The 17,226-nt window shown below is 41.9% G+C and overlaps 1 protein-coding gene across 1 annotated transcript in view; it reads left to right on the top strand.

Moving 5' to 3' along the window:
• The window catches only part of AAK1 (AP2 associated kinase 1), a 152,013-nt gene that overhangs the window by 74,898 nt on the left and 59,889 nt on the right, over positions 1-17,226 (top strand). Inside the window, exon 3 of the mRNA XM_052648743.1 lies at positions 25-143. Coding sequence (XP_052504703.1) covers positions 25-143 — 119 coding nt within the window. The remainder of the gene's footprint in view (positions 1-24; positions 144-17,226) is intronic.

The raw sequence follows: 17,226 nt of genomic DNA, 5'->3' as shown, positions 1-17,226 counted from the left end.
TTTGTGTGTGTGCTTCTCTCCCAGGTGGATTTGCCATCGTGTTTCTGGTGAGGACAAGCAATGGAATGAAATGTGCCTTGAAACGCATGTTTGTCAACAATGAGCATGATCTCCAGGTGTGCAAGAGAGAAATCCAGATAATGGTAAGGTTGCCCATCAGACTTGGGCTCACTTGTTCAAATGTTGGGGAGGGACTATGCCCTCTCATAAGAAAGCCCCAGGGGGTGCTTCTTTCCTTCCCTGAGATGACAGTAAGGCCTCGCCCAAGATGAGAGTGAACAGCCAAGGGGTATAGGGTGTTGCTCCTGCCTCAGTCATTCTCAGCTGGAGAGTTGAGGAGTAGAAGCATATTGAGAGAACTGACCAATTTTCAGATCAGAGAAATAGTTTGAGGCACTGGGAAAAACATACTTAACAGCTTGGTTCCCAGAATTATTAATAGTCACAGAGATCAGAGGTTGCCAACGAATCTCTTCTTGTAGTCTTATCATCTATCAGCTACCAGTCCTAGTTTTCAGCCCTCAAGTCCTTCATCACTCTATGAACGATGACGGAGCCTTCCACATCTTTGTATTTTGTCCATGTCGTCCTTCCCCCCAGAATGCTTCTCCTTTTTCTTTTTTTGCCTAGAAATGCTTACTTATACATACTCTGATTCCATTTATAAAAGGTTAAGGATAAGCAAAAGTGATCCCTGGTAATAGAGGTCAGAAAGTGGCTATCTGGTTGTGAGAAACTCACTAGAAAGGGGTGTATGGGAGCTTTCTGGGCCACAGACATTGTTCTGTATCCTGTGGGTAGTGGTTATGGCTGCACAATTGTCAGACCTCAGCTGGGCACCTTAAAATCTGTGCCTTTTATATATTAATTATATCTCACTTCTTAAATCCTCAGTTTTCAGGATTTAGGTTCCTCTTGTGTTTCAAGAAAGAGACCCCATCTGTTAGATATTTGATGAAATATTTGTGGATGAAATAATGTGATTTCTTGAAATTAAATGAGTGGGTTTAGAAGAGAAACAAGATTGGCAATGAATTGGTTATTGCACCAGCAGAGTGATGCATATATGGGAGTTTGTTGGAGTATTTGCTTTCTTTCACTTGTGTTTGACATTACACATTTGAGAAATCTGGGTAGTCCTTTATTATGCCTTTGTGTTTCCTCAGTACTTTGGTTTGTGTCAGTTATGTTCCTTATCATGTTATTTTATAAGTAATTTAGAAAGTAAGTTATTTGAAACCAGAGACTTTGTATTCCAGTACATTGCCTAGCATAAAGGAACTACTTAAACTTTGGATGAAATGAATATATGAATAATGATCGTAGCAGGTGCACATGTCACCTAGCGGAGATGGCTCCTTTGTGCCCTGCATTTTAATGCTCTTGGTAAGTGCATTAAGAAAGAGGTCCAGAAAATGGGTGAGAGTGGCAACGTGGGGATTCCCCCAGGCTTTGCTTACCATTGTGCGATTGCCCTTTCAGTGGCTACTTGTAGAGTAACAAGTGGTACAGCTCAGGGTTTTAGAGAGCCTGGTAATATGTAGATTCCAGAAAGCTGAAACTATTTTGGAAGAAACTGTTGACAGAAATAAATGTTGCTGTCATCATTGCAAAGCAAGCAAACCCCCCCGCCTCCCCCCAAAGCTGATAGACATCTAATCAGGGCCCGTGTGGATCTGTCCTCAAGCGCCAGTGTCCTCCTGGCCCCTGCCACTTGGCCCAACAGCCCTGCTACTCTGTTTCCCTTTCTCCATCCAGTGTTTTCCGGATGCTGTTCCTCCTCCCCCCACCTCCCCCTTTCCTTGCTCAGCTCTCACACTCCACTTCCCCTCTTTGCTTCTGCTCTCTTCTCTGCCCAAAATGCCTTTCTCATTCATCTTCAGGTGTTAGAGTTAATCCTACTCTTTAACTTTCTCCCACTCATTCAGAAGCAAGTTTGGAGGGCTTATTTTGTGCTAGGCAGTTGCTGGAGTAAAGGAACTAAGAAGTCGTGGGCCCCTTAGGAGCTCATACATTAATGGACCTGATTTGGAATTAAATTATATGGTTCCATTCTGTGGCAGCCATGTATTAGCAATGAGAATTTGATTTTTACTTTATATTTTTCCAAAACTTGAACACTCAAATAATTGGAGTAAGCTTATTACAAAAAACATCAAGCAATTCCCTGAGGGGTCCTCCTGTGCCATTGCAGGGTCCCAGAGGCCACCACTTTTAGTGGATCCGTTTGATATATTTCTAAGTAACAAACTGATATTGCTAATTGTTCTTCCCCCACTCTGTTTTAGGCAATACATACTATGGAAAGTAAAAAGTTGGCTTTCTTTCATTCCCTACATGCCCTTCCCTCCAAACACTTTCATTATTCTCATTCCCATTCTTCCAAAATAGCCATAAGTTTGGCAATCTGTCATTTATGTTAATATTAGTTTTTACATTATTATGTAAGAAAACATTGTTTTTGCCAAATCTGCTAAGTGCACTATGATGACTATCGCTTTCTTTTTTTTCTCCCCACTGGAATTAATCATTGTCTTTTTTTTGTTTGTTGTTTTAGGTTTTTTAAATCTCAGTTTTCTGTGTGCTTTTGCACAGTTTCAAACTCTCCCCCTAGTTGTTCCTTTTAAAAGTACTTCTGAACATGTTCTGTTTCATCTTCCTGAGGAAATCTCTCAGTCTTCACACGTGATGAAATCTGCGTCGGCTGCTCTTTAGGACAGTTCGCCGTCTTGTCTTGGAATTTTCTAGCCATTCCTTTTGCTTCTCTTTCTTGTCGGACTTGTCGCCTCCTCTTTTCCGCTCTGCTTTCTCCGTTTGGTGGAACTTGTCCTCCAGGAGCTTCCTGATGTATTGTAGGTCAGTTTTTGATAACTTGCAGGTCTGGAAGTATCTTTGTTTTACATTCACACGTGTGATAGAGTGCATATAAAAGTCTGGATTGGAAATAGTATCATTGAGATATTGAAAGCATTGCTCTACTGTATTTTAGCTTCATTGTTGAGTTTGGGAAATCCAAAGTCATTCTAATACCTTGTCCTTCGGCTGTGACCCATTTTCTCTCCCTAGAAATTTGTAAATTCTTCTTTGCTTACAGTGTTACAAAATTGATTGCTGATATATCTTGGTGGGTGCATTTTTAAATTTTATATGTTTGTTGTTTGGTGGTCTCATTCAGTCTACAAACTCATATCCTTGTGTGGGGAGAATTTCCGTTCATCTCATTTGATGCTTTCCTTTTCTGTCTTCTTTTACTACCGGTATTTGGATGTTAGTTCTCCTGAACTGATTTTCTGACTTTCTGTTTTCTTCCTTCTATTTTTCATTTCTTTGTCTTATCCTTCTACTTTCCAGCAAATTTTCTCAACTTTATATTCAACCAAACTGTTGCATTTTTTATATATCAGGCTTTTTAATTTCTAAGACCTTCTTTTTGGTTTTGTTTTGTTTTGGATTTTGATGAAGTCCAGTTTATTAGTTTCTCCTTTGGGAGATTGTGTTTTTGGTGTAACTTCTAAGAACTCTGCCTGGCTCTCAGTCCTGAAGATTTTATTTATTTACTCTTTTCTGTGAGTGTTTACATTTTGCATTTAAGTCTGTGAGCCATTTTGAGTTAACTTTATGTAAGGCATGAGACTTAGGGTGAAGTTTATTTTATTGTTTGTGGGTGTTCATTTGTTGAAAGGTGATCTTTCCTTCGTTGAGTGTTCTTGTAAAAAATCAGTTGGGCTTATTTGTGAGGGCTGATCTCCAGACATTTCTCTATTTTCTGTTCTATTCCATTAATCTATGTGTCTGTTTATCTACCAGCACCACACAGCCTTGATTACTATAGCTTTATAATAAGTCTTGCAATCAGACTGATTCCTCCTACTTCTTTTTTTTCTGAAAATTATTTCTTAATTATTCTCATTCTTTTGTCTTTTCACATAAATTTTAGAATAATCTTATCTATATCTATAGAATGTTCTGCTATAATTTTGGTAGGAATTTCATTAAACTAATATATCAATTTGGGGAGAAATGACATCTTTTCTCTGTTTAGTATTCCAGTAAATGAATATGGCACCTCTCTCCATTTATTTGCATCTTTGATTTCTTTCATCAACATTGTGTAGTTTTCAGCATACAGGCCTTGTATGTGTTGTGAGATTTATACCTTGGTTTTGGTTTTTGTTTTGAGTGAGTATAAATGGTATGGGATAATTAATTCCAGTGCCCACATTTTTACTGCTAGGAGGTAGAAAATCAGTTGATTTTTATGTGTTTATTTTGCATCTTGTAACCTTGCTGACCTTGTTTACTGGTTCTATGAATTTTTTCTCCAATCTTTAGGATTTTCTATGTAGGCCACCAATGTCATTGACAAATAGAGGCAGTTTTATTTTTTCCTTTCTGATATGTTTCTCTTTAACTTCCTTTTCTAACCTTACTGCACATCTCACTCATTTAATTATTTATTCAATCATTTATTTATATCAGTTTGTTCTTAGGCATATTAATTTTGTCCTTTTTTTCCCCCTTCAATCTGTTTGCTATCTTTGGTTCATACTGGGTAATTCCTGTTGTTTCATCTTTCAGTTCACTGATTCTTTGCTCTCTCCCTTCCATTCTGCTGATGCCCATCCATTGTGCTTTTTGCTTTGGTTATTGAATTTTTCATTTCTAAAATTTCCATTTGGTGGTTCTTTAGGTTTTCTGGGTTTTTGATGACACTTCTGTTTCTTTGCTGAGGCTTTCTGTTTGTTCATTTGTTTCAAGCATGTCCTTAATTGCTGGTTTAAGCATTTTTGTCATAACTGCTTAATCATAACTGGATGATTCTGTCTTTTTGAAGTGAAAGTCACTCAGTTGTGTCCGACTCTTTGTGACCCCATGGACTATACAGTTCATGGAATTCTCCAGGCCAGAATACTGGAGTGGGTAGCCTTTCCCTTCTCCAGGGGATCTTCCCAACCCAGGGATCGAACCCAGGTCTTCCACATTGCAGGTGGATTCTTTACCAGCTGAGCCACAAGGGAAGCCCAAGGATACTGGAGTGGGTAGCCTGTCCCTTCTCCAGCAGATCTTCCTGACCCAGGAATTGAGCTGGGGTCTCCTGCATTGCAGGTGGATTCTTTACCAACTGAGCTATCAGAGAAGCCCAAATCTGTCTTCTTGGTCACCTTCATTGTGGCATCAATTGACTGCTGTCTGTTTTCCACATAGCTTGCGATCTTCCTAGTTCTTGGTATGACAGACAGTATCAACACTTTCATATTGTGCTGTGAGCTTCGGAATCTTCTGTCAACCTCCTGTTCTGACTGGTTTCTGCTCTGGCGGAGGATTGATGGGACTTGGAAAGTGCCCTCTTGTTACTACGAGGTGGAGGTAGAAGTTCAGGTTTCCTGTGGGGCCTCTGTTTTCGCCCCAGAAAGTGCTTCTCATTATAACTGGATTGGGGTAGAAGTTCCAGTTTCCTATTAGGCTTCCACCGATCCTTCCCTGGCTCAGGAGTGGGAGTGCCTTGCTACTATCCCCCTATGGCTTCAGTTGATACCGTGGTCGTGGGATTTGGCCTTGTTGCCACTTGGTGATTGTGGAAGTCTTGACTCTGCTTGGCCTCCTCTCCCAGCACCTCAGAGCTGAAGGTCCTGACTCAGCCCTCTCCTGACACTGCCTACCCGGAAGGGAAGGTTGGAGGGAATTGTTGCAGACTAGTGAGGTTGGAAGACTAGGCTCTCCATTTGGTCTTTACTGGCATGGCTGGGTCAGGGCTACCGGTTTTTTCCATGGCTCTTGGCTGGCATAGAGCAGTTAGTTTCTATGAGTTCTCTCTTACTGGGTTGTCCCTTTTCTGTGTCTGTCTGGAAAGGAAAGATTCTTTAGGTCTGCATCCATTGGTGTTTTCAGTTTGCTGGCTTCTTCAGTTTTCAGTCGGGGAAACATACGGCAAAAAGAACACCCAGGCAGCTCACCACTATGTTGTTCCTTGGGTCCCAAAGTTCCTATTCAGTCTGCCTTCTAGTCAACATTTCAGACTTTTGTTATTAAGTCAATTTTTTAAAATTCAGTTTTATGTACAAAATATTTAAGTGTACTTAGCAGGAGGAAAGGGAAAAGTACATCTACTTCACCTTCCCAGAAGCAGAAGTCTTCTGTTTATGCCTTTTTAAAGATTAAACACTTGGACTTCCCTGGTGTTACCGTGGACAGGACTCTACCTGCCAAAGCAGGGGACAGAGGTTCCATCCCTGGTCTGGGAAGATTCCACATGCTGTGGAGCAGCGCCTGCGAGCCACGACCACTGAAGCCCACGCTCTCTAGAGCCCAGGGGCCACGGCCACTGACGCCCACTCTCAGAGCCCAGGGCCACGACCACTGAAGCCCGCTCTCTCTAGGGCCCAGGGGCCATGACCACTGAAGCCCGCGCTCTCTAGAGCCCGGGGGCCACGACCGCTGAAGCCTGCACTCTCTAGAGCTCATGTCCGCAACTAGAGAAGCCACTGCAATGAGAAGCCCACGCACTGCAGCTAGAGAAAGCTCACTCGCAACTACGAAGACCCAGTGCAGCCAAAAATAAATTACTTCATTCATTTCTAAAAATAAATACTTTACATCATTTAGTAAGGGGTGTGAAGGAAGCAGAGATAAATACATGCATTCAACTTTTGAAACAATTCGCTACTACTTTTAATCAAAAGTCCTGTGCAATATTTTTAACCCATACTAGACTCCAACTTCTATCCAATAGAGGCTCAGCCCTACCTCTCTGAGTTATATGTGTATATAATACATATTGTTTGAATTGACTTGAGAAAACACTGGAAGGATGGAAGAGAAAGAGGAACGGCAGAAGGGAAGAAGGGAAAGGGGAGGGTTCCCTGAAGGAGATGGGGACTGGATTTGAAAATACTTGTCTGCTATGTTTTGGTTTTTGAACGTTAATGTGTTGCTCGTTTTTTAATTAAATTTTAAGCTGTTTTATAGTCACTTAGATGAGTAAGCAAGGATCCAAAGAGCCTTCAGGTTGAGTAAGGACAAGCCTTGGGCTATCATGTCTTCCTTTGGGAAGGTTTTTGGATAGAGAGCTCATGGGAGTGCCGTAGATCCAGTGACTGTGGACTGTGTCATTTGGATAAAGGCATTCACCAGAGACCTGTGAGCAAGATGCAGAGTCTAGGCTGGATGCTGAGTGTCATTGCTGCTGTTTGTAATGGTTTCTGATCAGTGATGTGCTGCTGGTTCAGAGAGAACTTTCTAAGAAAAAAACAGCTTACCATTAACTTTGTTATTTTACATTTAATAAATAACTTCTACTCTAAAGAAGTAGAAGACACATCTATCAATTGTGTGCCTAGTGTAAAGTTGGACAATATAATAACTGCTTTGGATGATAGAACTAGGATCAAAATTATCCTTAAAATTGGAGCAATGGACTGATTATAATGAGATGAAATAGCAAGCTAAGGTCATATACTTGGATTTTTATTTTGTTCTAACCAACCCTACACACACAGTTCTGGGAAGGTAGCGATTAAAAGCAGCACAAATAGGAAAAGACTTAAAAGTTTTAGTGGTCAGTTAACTTGAAATGATTGTATAGCATGATGTGGATGCCCCCCCAAAGGGAATATAATTTTTAGTTGCATTAATAGAATTAATAGAGAGTGATAGTGCTGGTCTGCTCTTCATGAGTCAGACCAGGCCTGCATTATTTAATGCATTCCCTGGGGCCAGTCTTACAGAAAGGATATAGACAAAATGAAGTGTTTAAATGTGGGAGCAGCCAAAATGGTGGTGTGACTAAAAACCATGTCAAAGAACGTGGGTGTGTTTAACCTAGAGAAGAAAAAAACTTCTAAGTTTTTTGTAAATAATAATATTTCAATAATAATAAGTCTAAATAATAATATTTCAGTTGTTTGGAAAGTGAATAGACTCAGCTTGTTCTTTTTGTTCTAAAGAAGACCGTCTAGAATCAGATAGTGGAAGTTTTTGGCTGGATGTAAAGTAGTGTTGGAGAAGACTCTTGAGAGTCCCTTGGACTGCAGGAAGATCCAACCAGTCCATCCTAAAGGAGATCAGTCCTGGGTGTTCATTGGAAGGACTGATGCTGAAGCTGAAACTCCAATACTTTGGCTACCTTATGCAAAGAGTTGACTCACTGGAAAAGACCTTGATGCTGGGAGGGATTCGGGGCAGGAGGAGAAGGGGACAACAGAGGACGAGATGGCTGAATGGCATCACTGACTCGATGGACATGAGTTTGGGTAAACTCCAGGAGTTGGTGATGGACAGGGAGGCATGTGAAGAGTTGACTCGTTGGAAAAGACTCTGATGCTGGGAGGGATTGGGGGCAGGAGGAGAAGGGGACGACAGAGGATGAGATGGCTGGATGGCATCACTGACTCAATGGACATGAGTCTGAGTGAATTCCGGGAGTTGGTGATGGACAGGGAGGCCTGGCATGCTGCAATTCATGGGGTCGCAAAGAGTTGGACACAACTGAGCGACTGAACTGAACTGAACTGAACTGAGGGAGGCCTGGCGTGCTGCGATTCATGGGGTTGCAAAGAGTCGGACACAACTGAGCAACTGAACTGAACCGAACTGAACTGAAAGAAGATCAACAGCAACGGCTCTCTGCAGATGGACTGAAGGCCCGAGGAAGTGACCTTAATCTAGGAAAATTTCTGGTCAAAAGGCTATAGCAGGGATTCATGCATGGACTGTCTGACTGCTTTAGATCAGTGCTAGTCAAAGGATCTTATTTTCTTTTTCTTTACCCCAGTGTATATTTTATTTTTATTTTTTCCCATCTTGTCATACTACTTTTCTTTGTAAATTGAGATGATTCATCCTTTTAAATATAAATGTAATTTAAGTATAACTCAGGGACTTTTTTACTTACAATATCATTCACCCATCACCATTTATTAGATTCCAGAATTTTTTTCCCCATCACCCTGGAAGGAAACCCCACACCCACCAGCAGTCACTCTCCATTCCCCCTGCCCCCAGTCCTTGGCAGCCATTAATCTGCTTTCTGTTACTTATTCTGCATATTTCTTATAAAAGGGCTCATACAATAAGACCTTGTGTCTGACATTTCTCACTTAGCTTAATGTTTTCAAGGTTTATCCATGTTGTAGTGTTTCAGTACTTTATTCCTTACAGTGACTGTGTGATGTTCCATTTTATGGGTATGCATGCATGCATGATCAGTTGCTCAGTCGTGTCTGACTCTTTGCAATCCCATGGGCTGTAACCCATCAGGCGCCTCTATCCACGGGATTTTTCAGGCAAGGATACGAGAGTGGGTTGTCATTTCCTCCTCCAGGGGATCTCCCCAGCCAAAGGGTCGAACCCATGTCTCCTGTATCTCCTGTATTGGTAGGCAGGTTCTTACCACTGAGCCACCTGGGAATCCTTTGTATGGATATACCACATTTTGTTTATTCTGATGGACATTTGGGTTTTTTTCACTCTGACTATTACGAATAATGCTGTTACGGACATCTGTGTACAAGCTTTTGTGAACATAATGTTTCATTTCTCTTGGATATATACTTAGGGGTAAAATTACAAGGCAAAATGGTAACTTTTGGAGAAAATGCCAAACAGTTTTCCATAGAAGCAGCACTGTTTACGTTCCTACTGGCAATGTATGCAGGTTCCAGCCTCCCTATCCTTGCTGACACTTTTTATTGTTTCTGTTTTTATTACAGCCATTCTAGTTGTTAAGAAGTGATAATCTTATAATTTTGCTTTGCATTTTCCTAGTAATTAATGGTGTTTAGCATCTTTCCATGTTCTTATCATATGCTCTTTGGAGAAATATCTATTCTGATTCTTTGCCAGTTTTAACATTGGGTTGTCTTTTTATTGTTGAGTTTTATAACAGTCATCTGTATAAAGTGGATACTAGACCCTTATGAGATGAATGATTTGCAAGTTTTTCTTCCATTCTTTGCACTGGCTTTTTACTTTCTTGATAGTATCCTTTGAAGCACAAAAGTTTTTAATTTTGATGAAATGAAGTTTATCTGTTTTTTCTTTGATTGCTTATGCTTTAGGTGTCAAATCTAAGAATCACTGACTAACCCAACATCGTGAAGATTTGCACATGTATTTTCTTGGAGGAATTTTTTAGATTTGTGGTCCACTTTTGTTAGTAAATTCAGGTTTGGCTGCTCAGTGCAGTTCAGTCGCTCAGTCATGTCCGACTCTTGGTGACCCCATGAATCGCAGCACACCAGGCCTCCCTGTCCATCACCAACTCCTGGAGTTCACTCAAACTCACGTCCATCGAGTTGGTGATGCCATCCAGCCATCTCATCCTCTGTTGTCCCCTTCTCCTCCTGCCCCCAATCCCTCCCAGCATCAGAGTCTTTTCCAACGAGTCAACTCTTTGCATGAGGTGGGCCAAAGTACTGGAGTTTCAGCTTCAGCATCATTCCTTCCAAAGAACACCCAGGGCTGATCTACTTCAGAATGTACTGGTTGGATTTCCTTGCAGTCCAAGGGACTCTCAGGAGTCTTCTCCAACACCACAGTTCAAAAGCATCATTTCTTCGGCGCTCAGCTTTCTTCACAGTCCCAACTCTCACATCCATACATGACCACAGGAAAAACCATAGCCTTGACTAGACGGACCTTTGTTGGCAAAGTAATGTCTCTGCTTTTCAATATGCTACCTAGGTGGGTCATAACTTTTCTTCCAAGGAGTAAGCGTCTTTTAATTTCATGGCTACAGTCACCATCTGCAGTGATTTTGGAGACCCCCCTCCCCAAAAAAAAAGTCTGACACTGCTTCCACTATTTCCCCATCTATCAAAGGCAGATAATTGAGAAGCAAGTATTAACAGAAAGGAAAGGTGTTTTAAGGACTTCCCTGGTGGTCCAGTGGCTAAGACTCTGTACGCCCAGTCCAAGGGTCCCAGGTTTGATCCCTGGTTCGGGAACTAGATCCTACATGCCTCAACTAAAAGGGCCTACATGCTGCAACTAAGACCTGGCACAGCCAAATAAATAAGTATTTTCAAAACAGAAAAGCAAGGTGCTTTAATCAGAAAAGCTGACAATCTGAGGAGAAGGTTGACAGTCTGGGGAGAATATGTCCCGAGACCAACTCTGAAGGTTCTGGTCAGCCATGACAGTTCATAAAGCGGAAGATGGAAGATGGGGGAAGAAGGGAGAATCTCAGTGAATCATCAAGGCAGGAGGTTGGGTTCTGCATCTTTCTCCATTGTGTGCAGGCTGCCGACTCTTCAGATGGTATCTTGCCATGTAATCTGCCAGCAAGACTGCTCAGGGGGCTGTTGGGGATAGAGAGCTAGTCATTCTTTAACTACTTAATTCTTCTTTTTTTTAATCTGGGAAAAGAATCAACAGGTTAATTAGTTTGTTTCAAAGTTGGAGGGAAACACAAATGAGCAAACAGGAAAGGAGCAAAAGAGCTGCTTTCAGTTCCCTACGGTCCAGCGTCATTCCATTTCTGTGGAATTGGGCAAACCCACTCCAGTGTTCTTGCCTGGAGACTCCCAGGGACGGGGGAGCCTGGTGGGCTGCCGTCTCTGAGGTCGCACAGAGTCAGACACGACTGAAGCGACTTAGCAGCAGCAGCAGGGGCAAAGGTCCATCTTTTATAACTTCTTCGTAGAAGAAGTTGACATAGGGAAGAGTGGAAGATGTCAGCATTTCTTTGCTGTCCGTTTTAGTTGCCTACTTATATAGATAGGCAAAGCAAGCTACAATTACTTTAATGCCCAGAATGATTCAGATTGTTACGAGCAATGATGTTAATCCATTCTCTTGAGGCCTGTTCTTGGAATTGTGCTAAACGTAGATTCAGTACTGTTCAAGATGGAGCAGCTTATATCATGAACACAGTCTGGTTCATCATGCAGTTAGTTTTTTTTTTTTCCTCTGGTTGCAGTTATAGTATTTATAACACAACTCAGGAGTGTGCATCAGACACTGAGTCTGTGACTCTATTGTCCTAATCATTAACTGCTTGGTTTTATACTTGGGAGGTGAGGGTGCCCTGCAGAGGTCTCCTTAGTTCCATTTTGAGTTGTGAGGTTTATGGTGTGAGGTAGGCATCCACCTTCATTCTTTTGCATATAGTTATTCAGTTGTCCCAGCACCAGTGTTCGAAAAACACTGTTCTCTTCCTCACTGAACTGTCTTGGCATCATTGTCAAAAATCAGTTGGCGATCAATGTATGCTTCACTAAAGATCTTGTGCTAGAACATAAATCAGTGAACTGCTTCCCTCATGGGTGGAGTCTCACTAGGAAAAGAAAGTCATCTTAGTGAGCAGAGTGATTTATGTCCTGGAGCAAGCTTCTTATCTCCTTATGAACTTGTTTCTAATCAGAAAATGTTTTGGACCACATTTTGAGGAGTACTGCCCTAGATCTTTGGCACTTTAAGTGCCACTGCCCAGGAACACCCTAGTGAAGTGAAGTGAAGTCGCTCAGTTGTGTCCGACTCTTTGCGACCCCATGGACCGTGGCCTACTAGGCTCCTCTGTCCATGGGATTTTCCAGGCAATAGTATTGGAGTGGAACACCCTAGGCTGTATCCCAAAGCTACGGATTAGGATCTGTTTTCAAACAGAAGCCCCCTACCCCACCCCACCCCCCAAGGCCCCGGGTAATTCACTTGCTCATTGAAGTCTGAGCAGCATGGCTCTAGAATCAGACTCTAAGTGACTTTAAAGATCTATTCTGTAAATACAGGATTAGTTAATGAGACTTCCCTGGTGGCTCAGATGGTAAAGCGTCTGTGTACAATGCGGGAGACCTGGGTTAGATCCCTGGGTTGGAAAGATCCTCTGGAGAAGGAAATGGCAATCCACTCCAGTACTATTGCCTGGAAAATCCCATGGACAGAGGAGCCTGGTAGGCTACAGTCCATGAGGTCGCAAAGAGTCGGACACAACTGAGCGACTTCACTCACTCAAGACTTTGAAAAGGGAACGTAAATGTAAGTGTAGGCAGGATTATATCTGGGACTCATGTGGTAGAAATCCACAACGGCCTCAGATATGACGGCCTTCAGTAGATACTCCAGGGCTAGTCCAGATCTCAAAGTGTTTCTTTTCACTATTGCACCAGATTTGATAGTTTTTGTTTGCTTGTGAATTATAGTTATAAAGGAAATTTAGAGTTATAGAGAAAAGGAGTGGGAGAGGAATAGTAAGACAGAAGACTTTCACAAAGCAACTTAGGGAAAGAAGCTAACTTTGGTTCAAACTGTTTGTGAAATCACAGTGCATTGCTAGAAGTTGGCAGCAATAGTGCTGCGTCATAAAATCAGAAATCATTGACTATTTGGGTAAATACACCTCTTTGGAAGCTTATTGTATGCAAATACAGACACTGTCAGCATCAGGAATTTGCAGGAATTTGTCATGCTGATGTTCCAAGGAAGAGTGGTCTGAGCAAAAGATACATAAGGAAGTTAGTTACATACCATACTTATTGACTATTTTGAGGTGAGTGACATTATTGATATGCGACTTAGAATGCTGTCTTCTTTGTTTTCTTGAACATAAAAATGAAGGTTTTTATAGATGTACTTAGGAATTGAGGCCTCTGTTCTCTTGTAAGGCTTTAAGATTCTTAGTAGGAATTTCCTGCTGCAGAAAATTTGAAGCTCGGGATAGAATACTGTTCCGCGCTACAAGCACCATTAATTCAGTTCAGTCACTCAGTCGTGTCTCACTCTTTGTGTCCTCATGGACTACAGCATGTCAGGTTTCCCTGTCCATCACCAGCTCCCGGAGCTTGCTCACCCTCATGTCCATCAAGTCGGTGATGCCATCCAGCTATCTTTTCCTCTGTTGTGCCCTTCTCCTCCTGACTTCAATCTTTCCCAGCATCAGGGTCTTTTCAGATGAGTCAGTTCTTCACATCAGGTGGCCAAAGTGTTGGAGTTTCAGCTTCAGCATCTGCCCTTCCAATGAAGGACCATTAATTAGGACCACAGATAAACTTAAAGTTTCTGATCATCTGTAGGATCTGGGTAGAAGGCCTAATTTTCCAATGGTAGTGTTTGTGTGTGTTTATGAAAAAAGTTCGTCATCACGTCAAGCATTTAACTATGAAAGTTACTAAGTTAACTACAAACACTTTAAATATCTATTTGTTGCAGGAAGGGGGACCCCTTCCAGGGCCTGAAACTGGGCTCTTGTCTAACACTTGGAAATGAATTGTCCGAGGAGACACATGTGCTGACAAAGCAAGAGATTTTATTGGGAAAAGGCACCTGGGTGGAGAGCAGTAGGGTAAGGGAACCCAGGAGAACTGCTCAGCCTCGTGGCTCGAAGTCTCAGGTTTTATGGTGATGGGATTAGTTTCTGGGTTATCTTTGGCCAATCATCCTAATTCAGAGTCTTTCCTGGTGCCGCAGGCATCGCTCAGTCAAGATGGGTGCTAGCAAGAGGGATTCTGGGAAGTGGACAGACATGTGGTATCTTCTTTTGACCTTTCCTGAACTCTTCCCGTTGGTGGTGGCTTATTAGTTCCGTATTCCTTACCAGGATCTCCTGTCATAAAACAACTCATGCGAATGGTTACTAAAGGGCCTGGCCAGGGTGGGCGGTTTCAGTCAGTGTGCTTCCCCTAACATATTCAATAAAGTAGGTCTTCTAATAATGTTTATTAGTGTGGTTTAATGTTAATTTAAAGTTTAGTGACTTCCCTGGTGGTCCAGTGGTTACGAATCTGCCTTCCAATGCAGGGGACACAGGTTTGATTGTTGGTCAGGGAGCTGAGATCCCCCATACCATGGAGCAAGTGAACCCATGCACTGCAGCTACTGAGCCTGCTTGCCACAACTAGAGTGTCCTTGTGTGGCCATGAAAGATGGGACACATAACACAGCGAAGATCAGAGTGCAACAACTAAGACCTGATGCAGCCAAATAAATAAAAATAGTTTAGAATGACAATACAGTGTCATCAGACTTATCACTGCTTCCACGATATAATGTAATATATAAGCTGATCATAGTTGAGCTGAATATTCACCACTCCCCTGAAAATCAGATTTTGACTTAGCAAGTACACTTTTATCTCAATACTCCAAATAATAGTTGTAACCAAGGACATCAGAGCATCTTCCTATACCTTGCCTTTTCCTGAGTAAACAGGTAGTAACTGATGTGCCTCCCCTGTGGGTTCCAGCCCAGACCTCTCCTGTAAGTGTGGGGCTGGTCTTTTAACTCAAGCCAGGGAAAGCTTGGATATCCTCTCACCTGTTGCTGTTGAGAAGTGCTGTCACTTTGACCCTGAACGTGAGCCTAGTAAGATTTTCTCTTGACCTTTTTCTACATTTCCCAGCCATTCAAACATATCTTCTCTATCACTTACAAACCAGTGACATTTTACTCTAAAATCTGAGATGTTTCTGGACTCCAGGCCATTAAAAGTAAAATGCCATCATCTCCCTCCAAAGAGATGGTCTTTTCTACTTGAATGTATCTCTAGATCTTTGCAGAAGACAAGGTGAACGGGAATTTGGCCTTGGGCCAATCGTCCAGCGTCATGGCATACTGTTCTGAGATGCCATCTACAGATATTAATTATCCAATGTGGGTCCTCTAATAGCTCTTGACCTCCTCTTGGCTCTATCAGTTGCTTTTTATTTTCCTTCCAGATTCTTAATTATTCCTCTTGGGGTGAGAGAAACTCACAGGCGACTTTGCTAATTTTTATTTTCCCCAACAGTTAAATACAGAAACATTAGTCTTTCATTCCTTTCTGTGGACATTTGGAAGACATGATCTTCTGCTCCATTTTAGTTTCAAAGAAATTCTCTCTACATGTTCCTACTTCTAGCACTGTGTAAATGGAAATAAGTTCTAGAAGAGTTGATAAGACTGAAAAGCAGGGAGAAGTACAGTCCTCTAAAACATGAGCCCTGAAATCACTTTCTGTGTAGAGAAATTTCAGTTCCAGCGGCTGCTTTTCTGTCTCATCATCTCCCTTGTCAATTATCCAGAGCAGTTGCTTGAAGCCTTTTATTTCTCTCATCAGGCTTCTTTCTCATTCCCTAACGCTGGGAAGAATAATCTTGCATTCTGCCCCAAAACAGAACAATGGATCTGAACTCCCTCATATTCCCTTTTTCCCCCAGCCTTAAACCAATATGCATATCCATCCTTATTTCCTTCCTGTTTGCCAGGAAAGAAATGTCTCTGAAAGACCAGTACCTTTAACAGTATTCCTACTCCTGACCCTTTCTACTCAGAGGACCTTGTTCCATCAGTTGTCCCCATCTACCTCTGTATCTTAAAGCTTGTCAGTCCTGGCTCCTTCCACTCTCCAGCGCTCAGTCCTCTCCCACCCTTTTCTTTCCCCCCGTGCTGCTCCTTTTCAGCTCAAAATGTTCGGAGTCATCCGTAGTCACTGGTCCTACGAACGCAACTCCCATTCTTTGCAAGTCCAGCTCCGTTGTTCCTTCATTTTATTCCTTCTCTGAAACTGTTCTTGTCTAGCTCTCCAGTGATTTCCCCATTGCCAGTAGAAGCGGTCCCATTCTTACTCCTTCACTCCGAGGAAAGTGCTAAGGAATTTTCATTTGTATGCTCAGAGTTCAGTTGTGTTCGTTTGATACTGTGAAGCCTCTTCTTGTTTTGGTATGTACTTTCTGATTAAAAGAGACTTTATCACTTGGAACAGCTGAGGTCTCTCCAGTCATTGTGGTGGTGGTTACTATTCTCATGGTTCTAATTGCCAAATTTGTGGTAACTGTTACAGAACCACATGTTTCTCGCCTCCTCCCTCCCATTTATTTTTATTAAACAGAAGTAAAACAATTTATTAAAATTAGTTTAAAAATAGGGCCTTACTTTGTATTTGTGCATAAATCCAATTACCCAGCTTGCTCAGGTTTTGCTCACTGACCTTGGATTTTGAACATCATTTTCAGAAAGGTTTGCCTCTATGGATATTGAAGTAAGCATACCAAGGGATGAGGCAACTTCCAGTGTCTGAATGGGTCCTGAAACATGAGAAGTGCTCAGTATGTACTCGTTGAAACATTAATTCCACGAGCAGCCCTGAGATATGCTGTTCTAACCAGAGAGCTGGAAACATAACCCATCTATCCCAGTTGGTTGGCTTGAAAGGCTTAATTGTGAGCAAAATGCTTGCCATTGTAGTCCCTCCAAAACTTTGAAAAGCAGTTATTCTTTTCATATATTTCCTGAAGAGAGAAAAACAGTATAAATAGT

This window comes from Budorcas taxicolor, chromosome 11, assembly GCF_023091745.1.
Source record: "Budorcas taxicolor isolate Tak-1 chromosome 11, Takin1.1, whole genome shotgun sequence".
In the NCBI taxonomy this organism is placed as follows: Eukaryota; Metazoa; Chordata; class Mammalia; order Artiodactyla; family Bovidae; genus Budorcas; species Budorcas taxicolor.
The sequence above is the reverse complement of the archived record's forward strand: the minus strand, read 5'-3'. Positions and strand labels throughout refer to the sequence as shown.